The sequence below is a fragment of the Bos taurus genome, chromosome 10 (genome assembly GCF_002263795.3).
Source record: "Bos taurus isolate L1 Dominette 01449 registration number 42190680 breed Hereford chromosome 10, ARS-UCD2.0, whole genome shotgun sequence".
Classification (NCBI taxonomy): Eukaryota; Metazoa; Chordata; class Mammalia; order Artiodactyla; family Bovidae; genus Bos; species Bos taurus.
The window spans coordinates 26042254-26062714 of NC_037337.1; the positions used below are offsets into that span (position 1 = coordinate 26042254).

At 44.1% G+C, this 20461-nt stretch overlaps 1 protein-coding gene and 1 long non-coding RNA gene across 2 annotated transcripts; one reads left to right on the forward strand and one right to left on the reverse strand.

Annotated features, from left to right (window-relative positions):
* Positions 1–578: 578 nt before the first annotated feature.
* LOC104973100 (uncharacterized) lies at positions 579–11344 on the forward strand. The gene is made up of 2 exons (XR_009496158.1): positions 579–7642; positions 8287–11344. It is a non-coding gene; the product is annotated as an uncharacterized lncRNA (long non-coding RNA).
* A 2211-nt stretch (positions 11345–13555) lies between these two features.
* On the reverse strand, positions 13556–17223 carry LOC538679 (ribonuclease, RNase A family, 7). The gene is made up of 2 exons (XM_005211526.5): positions 17114–17223; positions 13556–16598 (listed from the first exon to the last, which is right to left on the reverse strand). The coding sequence occupies exon 2, from the start codon at positions 16556–16558 to the stop codon at positions 16088–16090; it is 471 nt and encodes a 156-aa protein (XP_005211583.1). The 5' UTR covers positions 16559–16598; positions 17114–17223; the 3' UTR covers positions 13556–16087.
* Positions 17224–20461: the final 3238 nt, after the last annotated feature.

Genomic DNA, 20461 nt, shown 5'->3' on the forward strand with positions numbered 1-20461 from the left:
TTCCATGTTATTTTTTCCATTTTATAGAAAAGGAAACTGAGGCTTGGAAAGGCTAAGTTCACAGATGTGTTAAGCGGCAGGCCTAGGACAGAAAAGGAGGGAGGGCTGGCTCAAGTGTTGTGTTGTTCCCTCCTCACCACACTGCTTTTTAAGTTTTATAAATGTGCTTTTCGAATCTATTGTTTCCCTATTTTATTATTTCCTGCATTTCCTGGTACCACTCATTCGGATGCTCAGTCAGGTACTACCTTATTCTATTATTTGACTCTTACGTGTGTATTCAGTCTTCCCAGCTGGCTGATGAACTTGTGGGACAGGAATCAGGTCCTTTCATGCTTCTCAGTCTCCACAGAGCTGGGCATGTGGCTAGCTCAGAGGGATACTTATTTCCTCTTATTTCCTTATTTTATTTTTTGTTGCACTGAGTCTTCATTGCTGCGCACGGGCTTCTCATTGCAGTGCTTCTGTCGTTGCAGAGCACAGGCTCCAGGCCCACGGGCTTCAGTAGTTGCAGCACGTGTGGCACGCGGACTTCGTTTCTCTGTGGCATGTGGGATCTTCCTGGACCAGGTATGGAACCCTTGTCCCCTGCATTGGCAGGCAGATTCCTGGCCCAGTGTGGCAAGTCCCCACACTGCTTTCTGAGAGTTACCTTATGGGCTGACAGTTACTGTGTGACTAATAGATTGGGCTTCTTTTCATCTCTTGGACGTGTTCTGTTTTCTTCAACTTTATTTCTGCTTTTTTTCCCCTCTTCCCTAAAAGTTCTCCCTCAACTCTTATCCATCCTTCAGTGCTCAGCTTGGTCCCCCGAGCTTGTGCTTGAACCTTCCTGTACAACTCTACCTGGGGTGACTCTTTTCTGAATATACCTCCTTCAGTATTAACTCCTGGTACCACTCACTTGGATGCTCAGTCAGGTACTACCTTGTTCTATTATTTGACTCTGATGTGTGTATCCAAGCTTCCCAACTAAATGGTGAACTTGTGGGCAGAAATCAGCTCATTTCATGCTTCTCAATCTCCATAAAGCCGGGATAGCTCAGAGGGATACTCAGTAACTGTGTGTTGAACTGAATCGCCACTCTTGTCCTCTTAGTCTCCTCATCATTTGTAGCCTAAAGAGTTTCAGTTGAGTAATTTCTAAAAAGTATAATAATTTCTAAATATTTTCTAAAAAGAAAAATTTCTAAAAGACTCTGTGAAACAAGAGGAAGCATCAAAGTGCTAGTGGCCAGACTAGAATGTGAAAAGAGATCCTGCAGGAAGACCCCAAAGGTAGCTCCAAGAGGGCGAGTGGAGAATAAGCACTGATCCTGTAGAGACCAGTTTTCTCAGGATAGCCTAGGAGGTGTGAAGAACTGACTCATTTGAAAAAACCCTGATGCTGGGAATGATTGAAGGTGGGAGGAGAAGGGGACAACAAAGGATAAGATGGTTGGATGGCATCACCGACTCAATGGACATGAGTTTGAGTAAGCTCCGGGAGTTGGGAGTTGGTGATGGACAGGGAGGCTTGGCATCAGATCAGATCAGTCACTCAGTCGTGTCCGACTCTTTGCGACCCCATGAATCGAAGCACGCCAGACCTCCCTGTCCATCACCAACTCCCGCAGTTCACTGAGACTCACATCCATCGAAGTAGTGATGCCATCCAGCCATCTCATCCTCTGTCGTCCCCTTCTCCTCCTGCCCCCAATCCCTCCCAGCATCAGAGTCTTTTCCAATGAGTCAACTCTTCGCATGAGGTGGCCAAAGTACTGGAGTTTCAGCTTTAGCATCATTCCTTCCAAAGAAATCCCAGGGCTGATCTCCTTCAGAATGGACAGGTTGGATCTCCTTGCAGTCCAAGGGACTCTCAAGAGTCTTCTTCAACACCACAGTTCAAAAGCATCAATTCTTCGGCGTTCAGCCTTCTTCACAGTCCAACTCTCACATCCATACATGACCACAGGAAAAACCATAGCCTTGACTAGACGAACCTTTGTTGTCAAAGTAATGTCTCTGCTTTTGAATATGCTATCTAGGTTGGTCATAACTTTCCTTCCAAGGAGTAAGCGTCTTTTAATTTCATGGCTGCAGTCAACATCTGTAGTGATTTTGGAGCCCAGAAAAATAAAGTCTGACACTGTTTCCACTGTTTCCCCATCTATTTCCCATGAAGTGGTGGGACCAGTTGCCATGATCTTCGTTTTCTGAATGTTGAGCTTTAGGCAAACTTTTTCACTCTCCACTTTCACTTTCATCAAGAGGCTTTTGAGTTCCTCTTCACTTTCTGCCATAAGGGTGATGTCATCTGCATATCTGAGGTTATTGATATTTCTCCCGGCAATCTTGATTCCAGCTTGTATTTCTTCCAGTCCAGCGTTTCTCATAATGTACTCTGCATAGAAGTTAAATAAACAGGGTGACAATATACAGCCTTGACGTACTCCTTTTCCTATTTGGAACCAGTCTGTTGTTCCATGTCCAGTTCTAACTGTTGCTTCCTGACCTGCATACAAATTTATCAAGAGGCAGATCAGGTGGTCTGGTATTCCCATCTCTTTCAGAATTTTCCAGTTTATTGTGATCCACACAGTCAAAGGCTTTGGCATAGTCAATAAAGCAGAAATAGATGTTTTTCTGGAACTCTCTTGCTTTTTCTATGATCCAGTGGATGTTGGCAATTTGATCTCTGGTTCCTCTGCTTTTTCTAAAACCAGCTTGAACATCAGGAGGTTCACAGTTCACATATTGCTGAAGCCTGGCTTGGAGAATTTTGAGCATTACTTTACTAGCGTGTGAGATGAGTGCAATTGTGCGGTAGTTTGAGCATTCTTTGGCATTGCCTTTCTTTGGGATTGGAATGAAAACTGACCTTTTCCGATCCTGTGGCCACTGCTGAGTTTTCCAAATTTGCTGGTATATTGAGTGCAGCACTTTCACAGCATCATCTTTCAGGATTTGGAATAGCTCAACTGGAATTCTATCACCTCCACTTGCTTTGTTTGTAGTGATGCTTTCTAAGGCCCACTTGACTTCACATTCCAGGTTGTCTGGCTCTAGGTCAGTGATCACACCATCGTGATTATCTGGGTCATGAAGATCTTTTTTGTACAGTTCTTCTGTGTATTCTTGCCACCTCTTTGTAATATCTTCTGCTTCTGTTAGGTCCATACCATTTCTGTCCTTTATCGAACTCATCTTTGCATGAAATGTTCCTTTGGTATTTCTGATTTTCTTGAAGAGATCCCTAGTCTTTCCCATTCTGTTGTTTTCCTCTATTTCTTTGCATTGATCGCTGAAGAAGGCTTTCTTATCTCTTTTTGCTATTCTTTGGAACTCTGCATTCAGATGTTTATATCTTTCCTTTTCTCCTTTCCTTTTCTCTTCTCTTCTTTTCACAGCTATTTGTAAGGCCTCCTCAGACAGCCATTCTGCTTTTTTGCATTTCGTTTCTATAGGAATGATCTTGATCCCTGTCTCCTGTACAATGTCACGAACCTCTGTCCATAGTTCATCTGGCACTCTATCAGATCTAGGCCCTTAAATCTATTTCTCACTTCCACTGTATAATCATAAGGGATTTGATTTAGGTCATACCTGAATGGTCTAGTGGTTTTCCCTACTTTCTTCAATTTCAGTCTGAATTTGGCAATAAGGAGTTCATGGTCTGACCCACAGTCAGCTCCTGGTCTTGTTTTTGCTGACTGTATAGAGCTTCTCCATCTTTGGCTACAAAGAATATAATCAATCTGATTTCAGTGTTGACCATCTGGTGATGTCCATGTGCAGTCCATGTGGTTGCAAAGAGTCAGACATGACTGAGCGACTGAACTAAACTGAACTGAGGAGATGTGGGTGAGGGGGCCAGAAAAGTCTATCTGGGTTGCTGGCCTGAGGTAGTCTTTGAGCTACAAATGCCACCTTCAGTATGGTTGTCAGGCTTTACCCTGGAGGCAAGGGGCAGCCTCTTCAGGAAGAAGGGGGTTCTGGAAGAGCAGGACTGGTGTAGGAGTGGCCAGGACCACTACAAATGGCCACAAGTGGCTAAGTGGAAAGGGGGCTGTATGTACATTTTCTGATCCTCTGCTTGGATCTTGTGTGCAATTGCCCAGAACCGATTCCTGGCACCTCAGTAGAGGGCCTTGGTGGGATCTATTCATAGAGGTCTCTGAGGACAGGTTCAGCTTGAGTAGCCAGCGGGAAGCTTCACTTGCTTGGCTAAGTTACTCCTGACTATGCGTGAGAGGAGCTATCGCTGACTATGTTTTCTGTAGGTGCTAAAGATGAGGCAGGCTGGGGTGCAGATGCCTTGAGGTAAAATTCACCAAGAGGCAAGCTGAATGAAGGTATAATGTTAACTTCAGGAGGCAGGTGGCTGCTGATAGTGTTCAGGTTCTCTGGGCTCAGTATGAGAGATTCTCAGCTAACTTTCTGCCAAACAGCTCACACATCCATGAGTACCACGTGGGGCCAGGACAGGTGAGTTTGCAGCACTTACTCCTAATGACGGAAGTCCTGACCGTGGATGCCCTGCAGATGGATGCCCTGACGCCCCACAGCTCTGCTGTGAAACACTGCTGCTGCTGCTAAGTCGCTTCAGTCGTGTCCGACTCTGTGCGACCCCATAGACGGCAGCCCACCAGGCTCCCCCGTCCCTGGGATTCTCCAGGCAAGAACACTGGAGTGGGTTGCCATTTCCTTCTCCAATGCATGAAAGTGAAAAATGACAGTAAAGTCGCTCAGTCGTGTCCAACTGTTAGCGACCCCATGGCAGCCTACCAGGCTCCTCCGTCCATGGAATTTTTCAAGCAAGAGTACTGGAGTGCGGTGCCATTGCCTTCTCCGGCTAGAGAAATAGAAACACTATTGCACTTCTAATTCAGAAAGGAGACTGAGATTGTGAATATTCAGCTCCTCAATTACTTTGTAAATATATATAAAGATATCCTCAGGAGAGAGGGAAGAGGGAGAAAAGAGAAAAATGCAAATAGAATGAAAGTCCAGGAAGCCGGGTAGATGCAAGCTCAGGCTGGAAAAACCCAGAGGGAAGCTAGAAGGATGAGCAGCCCGAAGGGCAGTGCCCTGCTCCAGGGTATCTCTGAAGGACCACAGGGCTACCTTGCCCCTGATTCTCTGAATGTTCTCCTTGCTCTGCTTGCTGGGACTCATGGACTTGGCACTGAGTCTACAGCCAGGCTAGATAGAGGAGCTGGGTTGGTCTCAGGCGGAGGCAGGAGCTTGCCAGAAACTTTGACAAGGAATCTCTCCAAGAAGGATTCTCCTCCAAGACAACTGGAGGAGAAGACCCATGGCATAAGATGTCCTGGATTCTGCTTTCTAAACTTTGAGCCTCCGAGTGCTATCACAGGAAATCTCTGTTCCCAGTGGCTGACCCTCTCTCTTACCAGCTTCATTTTTCTGTACCGTGAAGCTCTTTGGGGCCTTCTCAGGGCGTCCAGTCCGCCATGATCGTGCTTCAGCAGGTGGACTGCCTCCCTTTGTTCCTTTCTATTGGATCTGTCCTCAAGCAGGAGAGGATGCGGTCTTCAATCCAACAAGCCTGGGGGTCTGTGTCTCCCCTTGCATGTGTTTTGTGGCTTTTGACTTACTTCAAGCCTGTGTTCCGTATTCAGACCTCCCAGGGGTGATGATGACAACGGTAAAAACAGTCAGAGTGAACACGTACTGAGGGAGTCTAGGTCCCAGCTTCAAGTGCTCCACGTTTATTTTCTCATTTTTAGGTGTGAAATACCTTCCTACTGCTCTGGCTCTGTGGTTATCATATCTTCCTCATCCAGTTCTTATTTTTTCCCTGATAAGCCTTTTGTTTTTTATTATCATAGTGATTCACACATAAGGAAATTTCTAAAAATTGTAAGCCTTGAGGGGAAGAATGCAAAGCAAATCAGAACCAAATATGATTCCCTTTTAAAGTATGAATAAACATTGGTAAATGATATTTGGGCTATATTTAAAATTTTTAAAGTGAAATTTTTAGAGAATGAGTGAGAGGTGGGCATTCACTCTCTATTGCTCAAAAAAGTTCTGAATTTTGGCTTGTAGTTTTAAAATAGCAGCACAAGTTGTCTTTTTCAATTCTATTTACAAAATTAAGGAAAAAAGGGCATAAATTAATAATACTCTAAATAATACAGGACTACATTATGCAGTTAAAGAACAAGCCAAAATGAAACAGTTCTTTAAGAGAAGTATTGGTCAGAGGCACAGTCCACAGAGAGCGAATTAAAGAAAACCTCATTAGGGCGAGTGTATTCCTAGTCTAGGTTGAATGCAGATATGCACAAAGTGCACGCAAAGCCATGAGATAAATGTCTTCTTTCCCAGTTTTACCAAAACTATTTTGGAGGGGAAAGGAAGTAATTTGAAGCACTGTTCTTTACACAAAAGAAAACTATGATAGGGTTTATTAAAACATTGAAGTCAATTATTTAAAAAATAATTTTCAAATGTTTCTGCTTTGACATAATTTCAAATTTATATATGTTTTAGGAATAGTACACCGAGCTCCCCTATGTACTTCACCCAAATTTCCTAATTTTTATTAACATTTCTGGACTATTTGGGACTAAGTTACAGACCAAATGCTCCCTTGCCCCTTCATACCAAAACGAACATTTCCTAATTACAAGTATGCCTGCCTACGTAACCACAGCATAGGCATCAAAACCAGGAAATTAACATTGATTCACTATTATCACAAATTAAATTCTAGGATGTAAAACATCTATGCATGTGGCTATTTTATAAATATCAATTAAGTGAAATAAAAAGGCTTTAGAGAAAGCTCATGCCTGCTGGATATGACTTAGTGTTTAATTAATTCTCCTCTGCCATTACTAGCACTTCAGGGAAAAGTCTGAGAAACATTGCTCTGGGGGCTCTAGTTGACCATGAAAACCCAGCCCTGGATGTGTCAACCTTGAGGGTTAAGAATGATAACCCTTACCAAAGATAAAATATTTTGGATGTTTCAGGCCCATCTGTAGATCACCCAAAGGGATCTCTGCAATGTTTTCACCTTGGCCCCAAATAGCAGATGGAGAGTAAAGACCTTTGTTCTTGCTGTGTGCCCTTATTTATGTCTCCAACAGGCATGGCCCAGGGATATGCTTGACGAGTTTACCATCAAGTTCTTGGGTGCTATTTTGTTTTTTCCATCTCACTGATACAATGTAAGCATTCAGGTGAAGGGGATGTAGTCCACAGGTGAGCAGCAGAAAGGTAAACGCCTCAGGATCATGGACACTGGACGCTCTGTTTTGGATGAACATGCTTTTGTCTCAGTCTGGGAACCTGCCCATTTGCTGATTGATTTGCCAGTCATGTATCATGAGTTTGACCTTGGAGGATGTCTGAGATCCATTTGGGAGCCTTAACTGGAATAACACTTTGGAAATGTCATTGGACTGGTTCAAGAAACATGAGTTCTTACTTAAACTAATCACAGGGTCTTAGGTTCCCTGGGTCTCATTTTTCTCATTTGCAAAATAGGGAGGGCGGTACTAGATGATCTCTGAGGTCACTGGATACAACATCTTATGACATCGTTTTATGAATATCGACTGAAAGAGCCTAAAGCTATGTGGATGTGAATGCCATGGCCCAAGCGGGAATTTGTACTGATTCACACCAGGTCAGTTTGTTTGCTAGTTTATTTATTTATAATGAAAATATGGTTGGTTTACAATGTTGTATTAGTTTCAGGTGTACAGTTTATGTTTTAAATGTGTAACTTCAACTAAGTTTCCAGGTGAAGATCACAGAAAATAACAATGCTGATATTTTCCCATTGTAAACAAGCCATCGGAAAGCAGTGGACCAACCTTGGTGGTAGTTTTGTGTAATGGGAGACAGACTAGCAAATGAAACTGAATCAGAGGGTGGGAAAAATACAAGACGTCTTCCATGATGGAATGAAGGCACAGTAAGCTTACCTAAGGACTAGTTTAAATGACTCAGGAAGGGAAACGGAAATGTAACTAGGAACTTCTCTCCATCAACTGCTGTGATAATTGAACCCTTTGGAGAGGAGCTGTAAGGAGGACACTCTCAAAAGTGAGTGACCTTATTTCCTCTGCCTTGTTTTCACATCTTTGGATTCATGGATGGTAGAGATGAGAAAAACCCATTGCATAGTCTTAATAGAAATGCTCAATAGCTTTCTGTCCCCTCTAATTGAAAACATTGTTCCCACTTCACTCCAGAGAGAGCAGAGAAATTAATGCATATTGTCCTTTGTGTCTAATCTTGAACCTTACCTTATCTCCTCTTTGCTAGGAATTGTTTTGGACAAGAGGAGGCTGAGGAGGAGCTCGGCCTTCTTTGTTTAAGTCCTTTGTTCTTCTGTTACGGAAGTCGGGCCTGTTCCATCAGAGATCTGGCCACTCAACATTTGACATCAGAGTAATAAATATAAATGATTACATCTCTCAAACTTTTCCTGCACACCAGCCACTGTACTAAGTGCTTTGTGTACGTTATCACATTTAATCTGCGTTAATACTCTGAAGTAGATGACCTTCACACAGATGAGGAAATTCCAATTTCTCTAAGTCAAGAGGACTTTCCATCATGGGCATATTTCCATTACGGGTAGACATCTTTCCTTGCCTCTCCTCTTGTGAACTTCCTTCGAAGCCTCTCTGGCAATGTTTTCTCATGCCTCTGTGGCTTCATGGATATTCCCATGCTTACTGGCTTTGAAATCCTGCACAGGAAAACATCCTGGTAAGAGCTGTGATTGCTGTTTATCTCTCTCCAGGTGGATAGGGGATAGAAAGAGGACTTTAGAATGAGGATCTGAAGTTTTCAAAGCTCTCTTGGAGGCCCAGTTGTGAAGTAGCACAGGAGAAATGTGGTGAAATTGGGCAAGGTTCTTGCCAAGAAGGCTCTTCCCTGAGTATTGTTATTGGTTTGTTTTCTGCTGCTGTAGCTCTAAGGTCACCCCTTAGGGCCATAGGCACTATGAAGAAGGCCATCCGAATGGATGTGCAGAAAAAGTTTCCAGTCTCAAGGGCATTTCCTCTTCCTACACCATGCCCTTGAGATCAGGACCCTTCTCTCTGCTTTGACCCAGCTGGCCCTCTTCATAGTGTCTGTGGGTCATTTTCTTCAGAGCATGGTGCCTTTGGAGCAACTAGAGTCACGTCAAAAAGTCTCCTACCTAGTCTACCTCAGATAGTCTCACTCCTAGAAAGTTAGCTCACACTAGCTCCAGTTCTTGGGTTATGTTCTTTATGGGATGCCATTTTTGCTCCTTAGACAGATCCAGGGCAAAACGATTTCCTTTAAAGCCATCTACCCATGGCTGGGCAATACCTCCCTGGACACCCTCCTCCCCTCTCCATGCTGCCACCCCCAGGAACAGAAATTTCACAACTAATCAGTCTTCTTTTCCCATTTTTCAGCCTTCAAGTAAGAATGTGTCAAGATGCAGCCTTGGTAATTGGTGCAAACCTATTATTCGTTTTGGACCTCAGCTTTGGCCTTTGAAAGTCTGAATAGCCCAATGCTTATTTCAACATAATTCCTGGCATCCCTGAACTTGGCTGTGATCAAGATCATGTGAAGGAATGGGTGACTGTCAGATCTAATCAGTTAATGCTTTAGTATGAAAACAAGTCAGGTCATTTGGGTTCATTGTTAATAGAATAATCTCTTTCAAGTATTGGTGAGCACTCTGAATGTAACTGGAAGTGAAATTTTCCTTATGAACTTTAAAAGTTGAAATTCTGTTAGTCGGTGGAAATACAAATACATGATTATTATTTTTTAAAAAATGTAATAATTGATTGTAAAAGCTTATACTTGGCTTCCCCTATAGCTCAGAGGCAAAGAATGCCTACAATGCAGGAGATGCAGGAGACGATGGTTTGATCCCTGGGTAGGGATGACCCCGTGGAGAAGGCAGACAACCCACTCCAGCATTCTTGCCTGAAGAATCCTACGCACAGAGGAGCCTGGCGGGCTACAGTCCAAAGGATCACAAAGAGTTGAACACAATTGAGCAACTGAGCATGAGCTTTTGTACAAGCACAAAAGCTTATACTACATATAAAATTCATTAAGAATTTTCAGTTAAAAATAGTTTCTTATTTATATTTACATTTTATTTTTTTATTTTCATTAGTTGTAATAAGTAGTTGGATAAGTAGTAGAAGAGAATGGATTACCTGGATAACTTTGGAAAAAAAACCTTATATACTTTTTGAGCCAAAAATATTTACAATATTTCAATAAATAGTACAGTTCAGTTCAGCCGCTCAGTCGTGTCCAACTCTTTGTGATCCTATGGACTGCAGCAAGCCAGGCTTTCCTGTTCATCACCAAATCCCAGAGCTTGCTCAAACTCATGTCCACTGAGTCAGTGATGCCATCCAACCATCTCATCCTATGTCGGCCCCTTCTCCTCCCACCTTCAATCTTTCCCAGCATCAGGATCTTTTCCCATGAGTCAGTTCTCATCAGGTGGCCAAAGTATTGGAGTTTCAGCTTCAGAATCAGTCCATCCAATGAACATTCAGGACTGATTTCCTTTAAGATTGACTGGTTTGATCTCCTTGCAGTTCAAGGGACTCTCAAGAGTCCTCTCCAACACCACAGTTCAAAAACATCAATCCTTCGGTGCTCAGCTTTCTTTGCAGTCCAACTCTCACATCCATACATGACTACTGGAAAACCATAGCTTTGACTAGATGGACCTTTGTTGGCAAAGCAATGTCTCTGCTTTTTAATATGCTGTCTAGGTTGGTCATAGCTTTTCTTCCAAGGAGTATCTTTTAATTTCATAGATGCAGTGACCATCTGCAGTGATTTTGGAGCTCCCCAAAATAAAGTCTGTCACTATTCCCATTGTTTCCCCATCTATTTGCCATGAAGTGATGGGATAGGATGCCATGATCTTAGTTTTGGGGATGTTGAGTTTTAAGCCTACTTTTTCCACTCTCCTCTTTCACTTTCATCAAGGGGCTCTTTAGTTCTTCATTTTATGCAATAAGGGTGGTGTCATCTGCATATCTGAGGTTATTGATATTTCTCCTGGCAATCTTGATTGCAGTTTGTGCTTCATCCAGCCTGGTATTTCACATGATGTACTCTGCATATGAGTTAAATAAGCAGGGTGACAATATACAGCCTTGATGTACTCCTTTCCCAATTTGGAATCAGTTGTTGTTCCATGTCCAGTTCTAACTATTGCTTCTTGACCTGCATACAGATTTGTCAGGAGGCAGGTCAGGTGGTCTGGTATTCCCATCTTTTCAAGAATTTTCAACAGTTTGTTGTGATCCACCCAGTCAAAGGCATTGGTGTAATCAATAAAGTGGAAGTAAATGTTTTTCTGGAACTCTTTTGCTTTTTTGATGATCCAACAGATGTTGGCAGTTTGATCCCTGGTTCCTCTGGCTCTTCTAAATCCAGCTTGAACATCTGGAAGATCACAGTTCACGAACTGTTGAAGCCTGCTTGGATAATTTTAAGCATTACTTTGCTAGCGTTTGAGATGAATGCAATTGTGCGGTAGTTTGAACATTCTTTGGCATTGCCTTTCTTTAGCATTGAAATGAAAACTGACCTTTTCCAGTCCTGTGCCCACTGCTGAGTTTTCCAAATTTGCTGGCATACTGAGTGCAGCACTTTAATAGCATTATCTTTTAGGATTTGAAATAGCTCAACTGGAATTCCATCACTTCCACTTGCTTTGTTTGTAACGATGTTTCCTAAGGCCCACTTGACTTCGCATTCCAGAATGTCTGACTCTAGGTGAGTAATCACACCATTGTGGTTATCTGGGTAGTGAAGATCTTTTTTGTACAGTTCTGTGTATTCTTACCACCTCTTCTTAATATCTTCTGCTTCTGTTAGGTGTATACCATTTCTGTCCTTTATTGTCCCCGTCTTTGCAAGAAATGTTCCTTTTGTATCTCTAATTTTCTTGAAGCGATCTCTAGTCTTTCCTATTCTATTTTTCTCTATTTCTTTGCATTGATCTTTGAGGAAGGCTTTCTTATCTCTCCTTGCTATTCTTTGGAACTCTGCATTCAAATGGGTATATCTTTCCTTTTCTCCTTTCCCTTTTGCTTATCTTCTATTCTCAGCTATTTGAAGGCTTCCTCAGACAACTATTTTGCCTTTTTGCATTTCTTTTTCTTGGGGATGGTCTTGATCACTGCTTCCTGTACAGTGTCATGAACCTCCATCCATAGTTCTTCAGGCACTCTCTCAGATCTAATCCCTTGAATCTATGTGTCACTTCCACTGTATAATTGTAAGGGATTTGATTTAGGTCATACATGAATGGTCTAGTGGTTTTCCCTACTTTCTTCAATTTAAGTCTGAATTTGGCAATAAGGAGTTCATGATCTGAGCCACAGTCAGCTCCCTGTCTTGTTTTTGCTGACTGTATAGAGCTTCTAGCCATCTTTGGCTGCAAAGAATAGAATCAATCTGATTTTGGTATTGACTACCTGGTGATGTCCATGTGTAGAGTCCTCTCTTGTGTTGTTGGAAGAGGGTATTTACTATGACCAAGTGCATTATCTTGGCAAAACTCTGTCAGCCTTTGCCCTGCTTCATTTTGTACTCCAAGACCAAACTTGCCTGTTACTCCAAGTAACTCTTGACTTCCTACTTTTGCATTCCAGTCCCCTTTAATGAAAAGGGTGTTAGTTCTAGAAGGTCTTGTAGGTCTTCATAGAACCGTTTAACTTCAGCTTCTTCAGTGTTACTGGTTGGGGCATAGACTTGGATTACTGTGATATTGAATGGTTTGCCTTGGAAATGAACAGAGATCATTCTGTCATTTTTGAGATTGCACCCAAGTACTGCATTTTGGACTCTTTTGTTGACTATGAGGGCTACTCCATTTCTTCTAAGGGATTCTTGCCCACAGTAGTAGATATAATGGTCATCTGAGTTAAATTTGCCCATTCCTGTCCATTTTAGTTCACTGATTCCTAAAATGTTGATGTTCACTCTTGCCATCCTGTTTGACCACTTCCATTTGCCTTGATTCACGGACCTAACATTCCAGGTTCCTATGCAGGATTGCTCTTTACAGCATTAGACTTTACTTCCATCACCAGTCACATCCACATCTGGGCGTTGTTTTTGCTTTGGCTCTGTCTCTTCATTCTTTCTGGAGTTATTTCTCCACTCTTCTCCAGTAGCATGTTGGGCACCTACTGACCTGGGGATGATGGCAACCTCCTTCAAAAGGTCCTGTGCATGCACTGCCACACTCAGTGCCCCTGACCCTGCAGCAGCCATGGCCGACCCACACTGCTGCCGGAGACTCCTGGACATTCACAGGCAAATCTGAGTCAGTCTCTTGTGGGTTTACTTCTCCTTTCTCCTGGGTCCTGGTGCACACAGAATTTTGTTTGTGCCCTCCAAGAGTCTGTTTCTCCAGTCCTGTGTAAGTTCTGGTGGCTCTATGGGGTCAGTGATGACCTCCTCCAAGACAGCTTATGCCATACCCAGATGTGGGTAAATAGTACAACTACTATTTAATTTAACAAATAGTACAAAGTGGGACAATAGAAATGGATTAGATCATGATTCTGTGATTTTATTATAATAATTGTGAATTGATATATTAGCATTTCTCATGTTAAATAAACTAATCTTTAAAAACTATACTTTTTTGGAAGATTTTAAAATTGAGGTATAATTTCCATGCAGTAAAGTACACACATCATAAGTGTGCAACTCAGTAAATTTTCACAAAGCAAGCATATCCAGAGCAGGAATCAAACATTTCCAGCTTACTTCCCACACCTTCCCAGTTAGTACTCCCTAAGGCTAGCACTATTCTGACCACTATCATCATAGATTGCTTTAAAATTATGTTTAATTTTTAGCTACTATTGAGATTATGAGTCCTTCAAGAAAAAAATTATATTTGGAAATTCTTTTTATTTTGAGAGACTACATTAATTTTAGCCACTTAAGAAGTTTGTGAGGAGGATGTCTTCCAAAACCATAATATCCATAAGAAAAGTCATCAATAAAGAGTATAAAAAGAGTTGTTAAAAAAGAAAAAAGTGAAAAGAAAAAGATCAGCTACCCGTCAGTCTTGATTATCCATATGCCTCAGTTGAAAATCATCTATTTAGAGTGATGAATGTGTAGCACAGTGACCATAGATATGTAGACTTTACATTCAGTCATTTGGCTATAAAGTAGACTTATTGCCCCTCTACTTTTAAGGCTCATCAATGTATTGGCCCCACACTTGGCTTGAAGTGTTCAATGTTTTGCTCCCCATTCTTTTTGTCATCCCTTCCCTCACCATCTCAAACCACCCAGTCTATCTACCAAAGGTGAATATAATAGGGTTACTGCTACTACTCCCTGCTAGTAGCTATTATTATTGACTGCCTAACAGTACCTGGGGTTGACTGATGCTTCAAAAGTGTCATTTCTAAGTCTTTCTGAAATCCTATTGGGTAGGCGGTATTACTCCAATATATATGGAAATGTAGTTGCAAAGGGGTGTGGGTTTTCTTGAGGACATGTAGTCACAAAGAACTGAGCCAAGATTTATACCCAATTGTATCTGGCTCCAAAGCTTACCTGACTCTGGGAAGGCATAAAGGAACACTGGAGTGTTGGGGAGAGACAGGTAGGTGGTAGACTCCGCAGCTGGGAAGGGAAGGTCTAACAAGGTAGTCTTTAGGTGCTCAGCTAGGGTAGGCATGGGCATAGTGAAGTTTGGGACTGAGATTAAGGGAGAGAGAAGGGGTTGGTGATGGTCAGGGCTGCAGGCAATGCTGGGTGGGGGCTATGAGTGGGAGGCTATGAGGACTGAGCCGACGGAAACCCATAGTTTCTCCAGTTCTGCTCACCAGGAAGGGAGAACTGGTGTCTGCAGCCCTTGGGGGACAGGGAGGCGGCATTTCCACATCTCAACCCCTCTGGCCTGGGCGGACAGCCAGAGCAGAGAGCCAGGGAAGCACCAAGGCAGGAGAGATCATTATCAGGAGGAAGGAAGCTCTGGCAGCTCCCACTAGCTTGTTTGTGACAAGCAGGCACTGGGCCACGGAAGTCCCTTGAGGTCAAGGGAAATGTGATCCTGGAACAGCGGGATGAAGCTGGGACACTCCTCTGACACTGTGCCTTCAGGGCTAAGCGATCAAGCCAGCCAGAGCCAGGCCCAGGGCCCAGGACGGAAGAGTAGTGGGCTGGAGAAGGGGGAGGGCAGAGAGGCGGGGTGGGGGTGGGGTGGAGAGAAGAGAGAGGATTACAATCCTTGGAACACCTCATCAACAGTCCCTTGGCTAGAGAGGTAATGACCTTTATTGCAGCCAACATGGTGTAACTGGCTCTTCAGAGCTCTCCGACATTGCCTCACAGGTGAACTCTCACCCAGTGGCCCTCTGGTCCCTGCAGAGGTCTCCATTTCTGGCCCAGTGATTAAATAGAAAGTGCACTGCATGCAGAGTCAGGAGACCCAGTTTCAAGTCCAAATGCTGCTACTAACCGCCCTGACAAGCTCTTTAATTAATAAAGCCATCTGAAACCTCAATTTCCTCATCCCTAAAGAAGGAAGTAATCCCTGTCAAGTCTGTCTCACAAGGGATGCACGTGGACACGCCGTGAAGAGCCTGAAATGCCATGTCATTGTGATGAGCCTCCTCCTCTTCCCTTCTGGCCGCCTCCCTGCACACAGGCCACCTCACTACCACATCAGGGTTGGGGAAGAGGCCCAGTTTAGGAACAGGAGTAACTCTTTCCTAAATCCCATACACTCTCTTTCCAGTCCTTTCTTCCTCGTGCCATGCTGCCATAAGAAGATGGGGCACGGGAGAGATGTATGAGGCACAGACCAAGGGACCCAAACCCCTAAACTTTTTGCAGATAAACTTCTGAAAAAACAGCAATAAAAAGTAGAGAGATCACCACCTCTTCTAGAGCTTAGCCTGCTAAGGTATCACCTCAACCCTCCAGGCCCCTATCTTTTCAGAGGAGCTTGAGCCAGGAAGGGTCCCAAGAGATGTCAGAAGAGAAACTTCTGGGTGGAGGAGTGGTCCAGAGGCCTGGAGAGGGAATTAACTCAAGCACAAGGAAGGCTGGAAAACTAAAGGACTTTTTCCAAGTGGACTGGAACCAGCTTGAATTTCCCAGAGTCCCCTTTCTTGGGAGGCTTACAGGCCACGATGTAAGAAGTGATCTGTTTCTTCTCCTTGTACTTGCAGTCTGGGTATCTCCTTGAGGTGAGCTTACACTCGGTCAGGGATACAGGCTTCTGGCTTTGGTGGCAGTTATTCTCATGATTCTTGCAGGTTATGTTGGGAGTCTGACAAGTGGTGGCCACACTGGAGAAGGACTCATGCAGGAAGGTGTTGAGGTCTTTGCAGTGTTTGGAGAACTTGTTGATTTTGCGCATCGCAGCGTTGCAGCCTTGAGGACTGGGCTGCACGTGCTGAGTTTCAAACCACTGAGCTGGGGTCATGTTCCCGGGCCTGGCACTGACTGCGTCCTCGGCCACCCACAGCCCCAACAGCAGGAGCAGCAGCAGAGGGCAGAATCCTGCTCTGGCTGGAGCCATCTCTCTTAGGGAGCACAGTTAGAAGGGAGGAGTGGGGTCTCTGGGGATGGAGAGCAGGAGGTGGAAATTAGCCCTCCTGAACCTGCTCCTTCCAGCTGATCACCGTCTCCCTCCCCATCTGTCTCCTCTTCCCTCTGCCCATGTCTTTCACCTCCTCTCCTCTCGGTGTCCCCACAGCTGCTATGACCCCTTCCCATGATCCTAGGGCTCTGTCCCCCTCATCTTGTGTCCCTATCTTCTTTCATTCATTCTGTCCCACACGTCTCCCACTCCTTGCTTTGTCTCCTCTCCCTCACATCCATCCTTCTGTGTCCCTGTTTATATCCTTTTCTCTGTGTTTTGTACCCTCCATGACTCCATCCCCATCTCCTCCAAAGCCCCAGTTTGTGCCCCCAGCCCCTAGCATCTCTCTCCTCTCTCCCCTTTGTGTCCTCATCCCTCCACATTGAGTCCTTCCTTTGTCCACCTTGTCACTCACCTGAGGGTACTCTTATCTGGCCAGAACCCATCCCTTCCCTGTCTTCTCTCCTCACCCACGTTCTACTGTGGCCTCACCTCGTCAATGAGTCTTCCTGTTGCAACGCTGGCTCAGTGAACACAGCTTTCGTCCGCTGGTCTTCAGATGTCTGAGGGCCTCCTTTCCCACCACGAACTCCTTAAGAGCTGGCCTGGCCTGTGGTGCCTTTATTTGGGTGTGGGCTGGGGAGCAGCCCTGGATCAGGAAATGAATCAGGTTCATGCCTTTCCACTTACATATTCCAAGTGTAGTAAATGGGGCTAGTACACCTGCCTAAACATATTTAGCAATGAGGAAGTCTGAATCGGCATACTCAAAGAGTAGATCTGGCCTCTAGCCACAAGGTTGTCATGACTCTGATAAAACACTTGACCCAGGCGTCTACCCCAAATGAGAGCTGTCATTTATCCTCTCCTATATACACCTCTGATTCTCATTCTGGGAAAAGCCCATGGCTGTGGTGGTAAGGGTTGCTTTTTTTCTATATAGATGGAATAGCCTAGGTGGTTACTTTGCGTGACTTCCTGTCATCAGGACTTTTTGCTAATCTTTTGGAGACAGGGAAGTGGACCAATCATCACAGCCCCTATTCCCAGCACCATTCCAACTCAACCATTCTACAGTGATTCATCCTTCTGGGTCCCTCCTGTTCCAGGGTCAAGCAAGGTCACCTGGCTTTACCTGGAGATGATGCCCAACACCTCTCATCCTTCACTCTTTCCCTTACTGCTCTGTTAAAATTTTCAGCACTTAGTGTCCAAATTTGAGAATGCTGCTGGTGGGGATGCTGCTCCACAGCTAACTAGACCTTCCTCCACTGGTGTTCCCTGTTCCTCGTGGCAGTTACAGCTGTGCGAAGAGCTGGAGTCAATGCTGCTCCTGTGGCTCCAATGAGCTTGGTACATGAGACTCAGAAGAACCGAGATACCAAGGCAGAGAAGCATCACTGCAGGTGGATGGGAAGGCCTAGAAAACGGACACGAACAGTGTTCTTCTCAGGATTTACTTGTAAGCAGTAAGTGATCTCAGAATAGTGGATTCAGGTTCGTTCACGTAGTCAGTATTTATTGAGCATCTACTATGGGCCAAGGAGCTTGGGATATACCAGTGAATAAAAGAGTCAAAGTCCCTACCTTTGGAATGCTTACGTTTCACTGGGGAAGAGAATCTTTACATTACATTGGAGGAAAGACAGTTAAAAAATACATATTTTGCTCAAAGTGATCATTGCTAAGGAAGAAAGAACAAATGGAGATTGGTAGGCAGTGATTTTTAAACAGTGTCATTGAAGTAGGTGACTGGAAAAACACTTGAAGGTGAGAAAGTGAACTTATGCTTGTTTGGGGAAGAAGGCTCCAAGCTGAGGGATTCAGTTCAATTCAGTCACTCAGTCGTGTCCAACTCTTTGCGATCCCGTGGACTACAGCAGGCCAGGCTTCCCTGTCCATTGCTGAAACCCATGACCATTGAGTTGGTGATGCCATCCAACCATCTTATCCTCTGTCGTCCCCTTCTCCCGCCTTCAATTTTTCCCAGCATCAGGATCTTTTCCCATGAGTCAGTTCTTTGCATCAGGTGGCCAAAGTATTGGAGTTTCAGCTTCAGCATCAGTCCTTCCAATGAATATTCAGGACTGATTTCCTTTAGGATTAAGTGGTTGGATTTCCTTGCAGTCCAAGTGACTCTCAAGAGTCTTCTCCAACACCACAGTTCAAAAACATCAATCCTTCTGTGCTCAGTTTTCTTTATAGCCCAACTCTCACATCCATACATGACTACTGGAAAAACCATAGCTTTGACTAGATGGACCTTTGTTGGCAAAATGATGTCTCTGCTTTTTAATATGCTGTCTAGGTTGGTCATAGCTTTTCTCCCAAGGAGCAAGCGTCTTTTAATTTCATGGCTGCAGTCACCAGCTGCAGCAATTTTGGAGCCCAAGAAAATAAAGTCTGTCACTGTTTCCACTGTTTCTCCATCTATTTGCCATGAAGTGATAAGACTGGATGCCATGATCTTAGTTTTTTGAATGTTGAGTTTTAAGCCAACTTTTTCACTCTCCTCTTTCACTTTCACCAAGAGGCTCTTTAGTTCCTCTTCACTTTCTGCCATAAGGATGGTGTTATCTGCATATCTGAGGTTATTGATATTTCTCCCAGCAATCTTGATTCCAGCTTGTGCTTCCTTCAGCCCAGCGTTTCTCATGATGTACTCTGCATATAAGTTAAATAAGCAGGGTGACAATATACAGCCTTGACGTCCTCCTTTTCCTGTTTGGAACCAGTCTGTTATTCCATGTCCAGTTCTAACTGTTGCTTCTTGACGTGAATACAGATTTCTCAGGAGGCAGGTCAGGTGGTCTGGTATTCCCATCTCTGTAGAATTTTCCACAGCTTGTTGTGATCCACACAGTCAAAGGCTTTGGTGTAATCAATAAAGCAGAAGTAAATGTTTTTCTGGAACTCTCTTACTTTTTCAATGATCCAGCGGATGTTGGCAATTTGATCTCTGGTTTTCTCTGCCTTTTCTAAAACCAGCTTTAACAACTGGAAGTTCACGGTTCACGTACTGTTGAAGCCTGGCTTGGAGAACTCTGAGCATTACTTTGCTAGCATGTAAGATGAGTACAATGGTGTGGTAGTTTGAACATTCTTTGGCATTGCCTTTCTTTGGCATTGGAATGAAAACTGACCTTTTCCAGTCCTGTGGCCACTGCTGAGTTTTCCAAATTTGCTGGCATATTGAGCGCAGCCCTTTAACAGCATTATCTTTTAGGATTTGAAATAGCTCAACTGGAATTCCACCACCTCCACTAGCCTTGTTCATAGTGATATTGTCCCCTCTCCAGTATGAAAAAGCAGAGGGGACAGCACTGCAGAGGCCCTATAGCAGATGGATGGGTGAGGGGTTGGAGGAACAGTAAAGAGTCCAGTGTGGCTGGAGCGGGTGAGTGATAGGGTCAGAGCGGTCCAGAGGCCAGATCATGGAAGCCTCAGAGACCATTAGAAGGACTGTGGTGGAGGGCTGAAAAAAGAAAAAAAAGAAAGGACTGTGGTGGCTCAGTGGTAAAGAGTTGCCTGCCAATGCAGGAAACACAGGAAGCACAGATTTGATTCCTGGGCTGGGACGATCCCCTAGAATAGGAAATGGCAACCTGCTCCAGTATTCTTGCTTGGAAGTTTCCATGAACAGAAGAACCTGGCAGATTACAGTCCATGGGGTTGCAAAGAGTCGAACATGGCTGAGCAACTGAGCATGCACACACAAGTTTTGCTAAGCAGAGGAATAAAGAGAGTTTCCAGGTGGCATAGTGGCTAGGAGTCCAGACTTTCATTGCCATGGCCTGAGTTCAATCCCTGGTCAGGAAGCAGATCCTGCAAGCTGCGTAG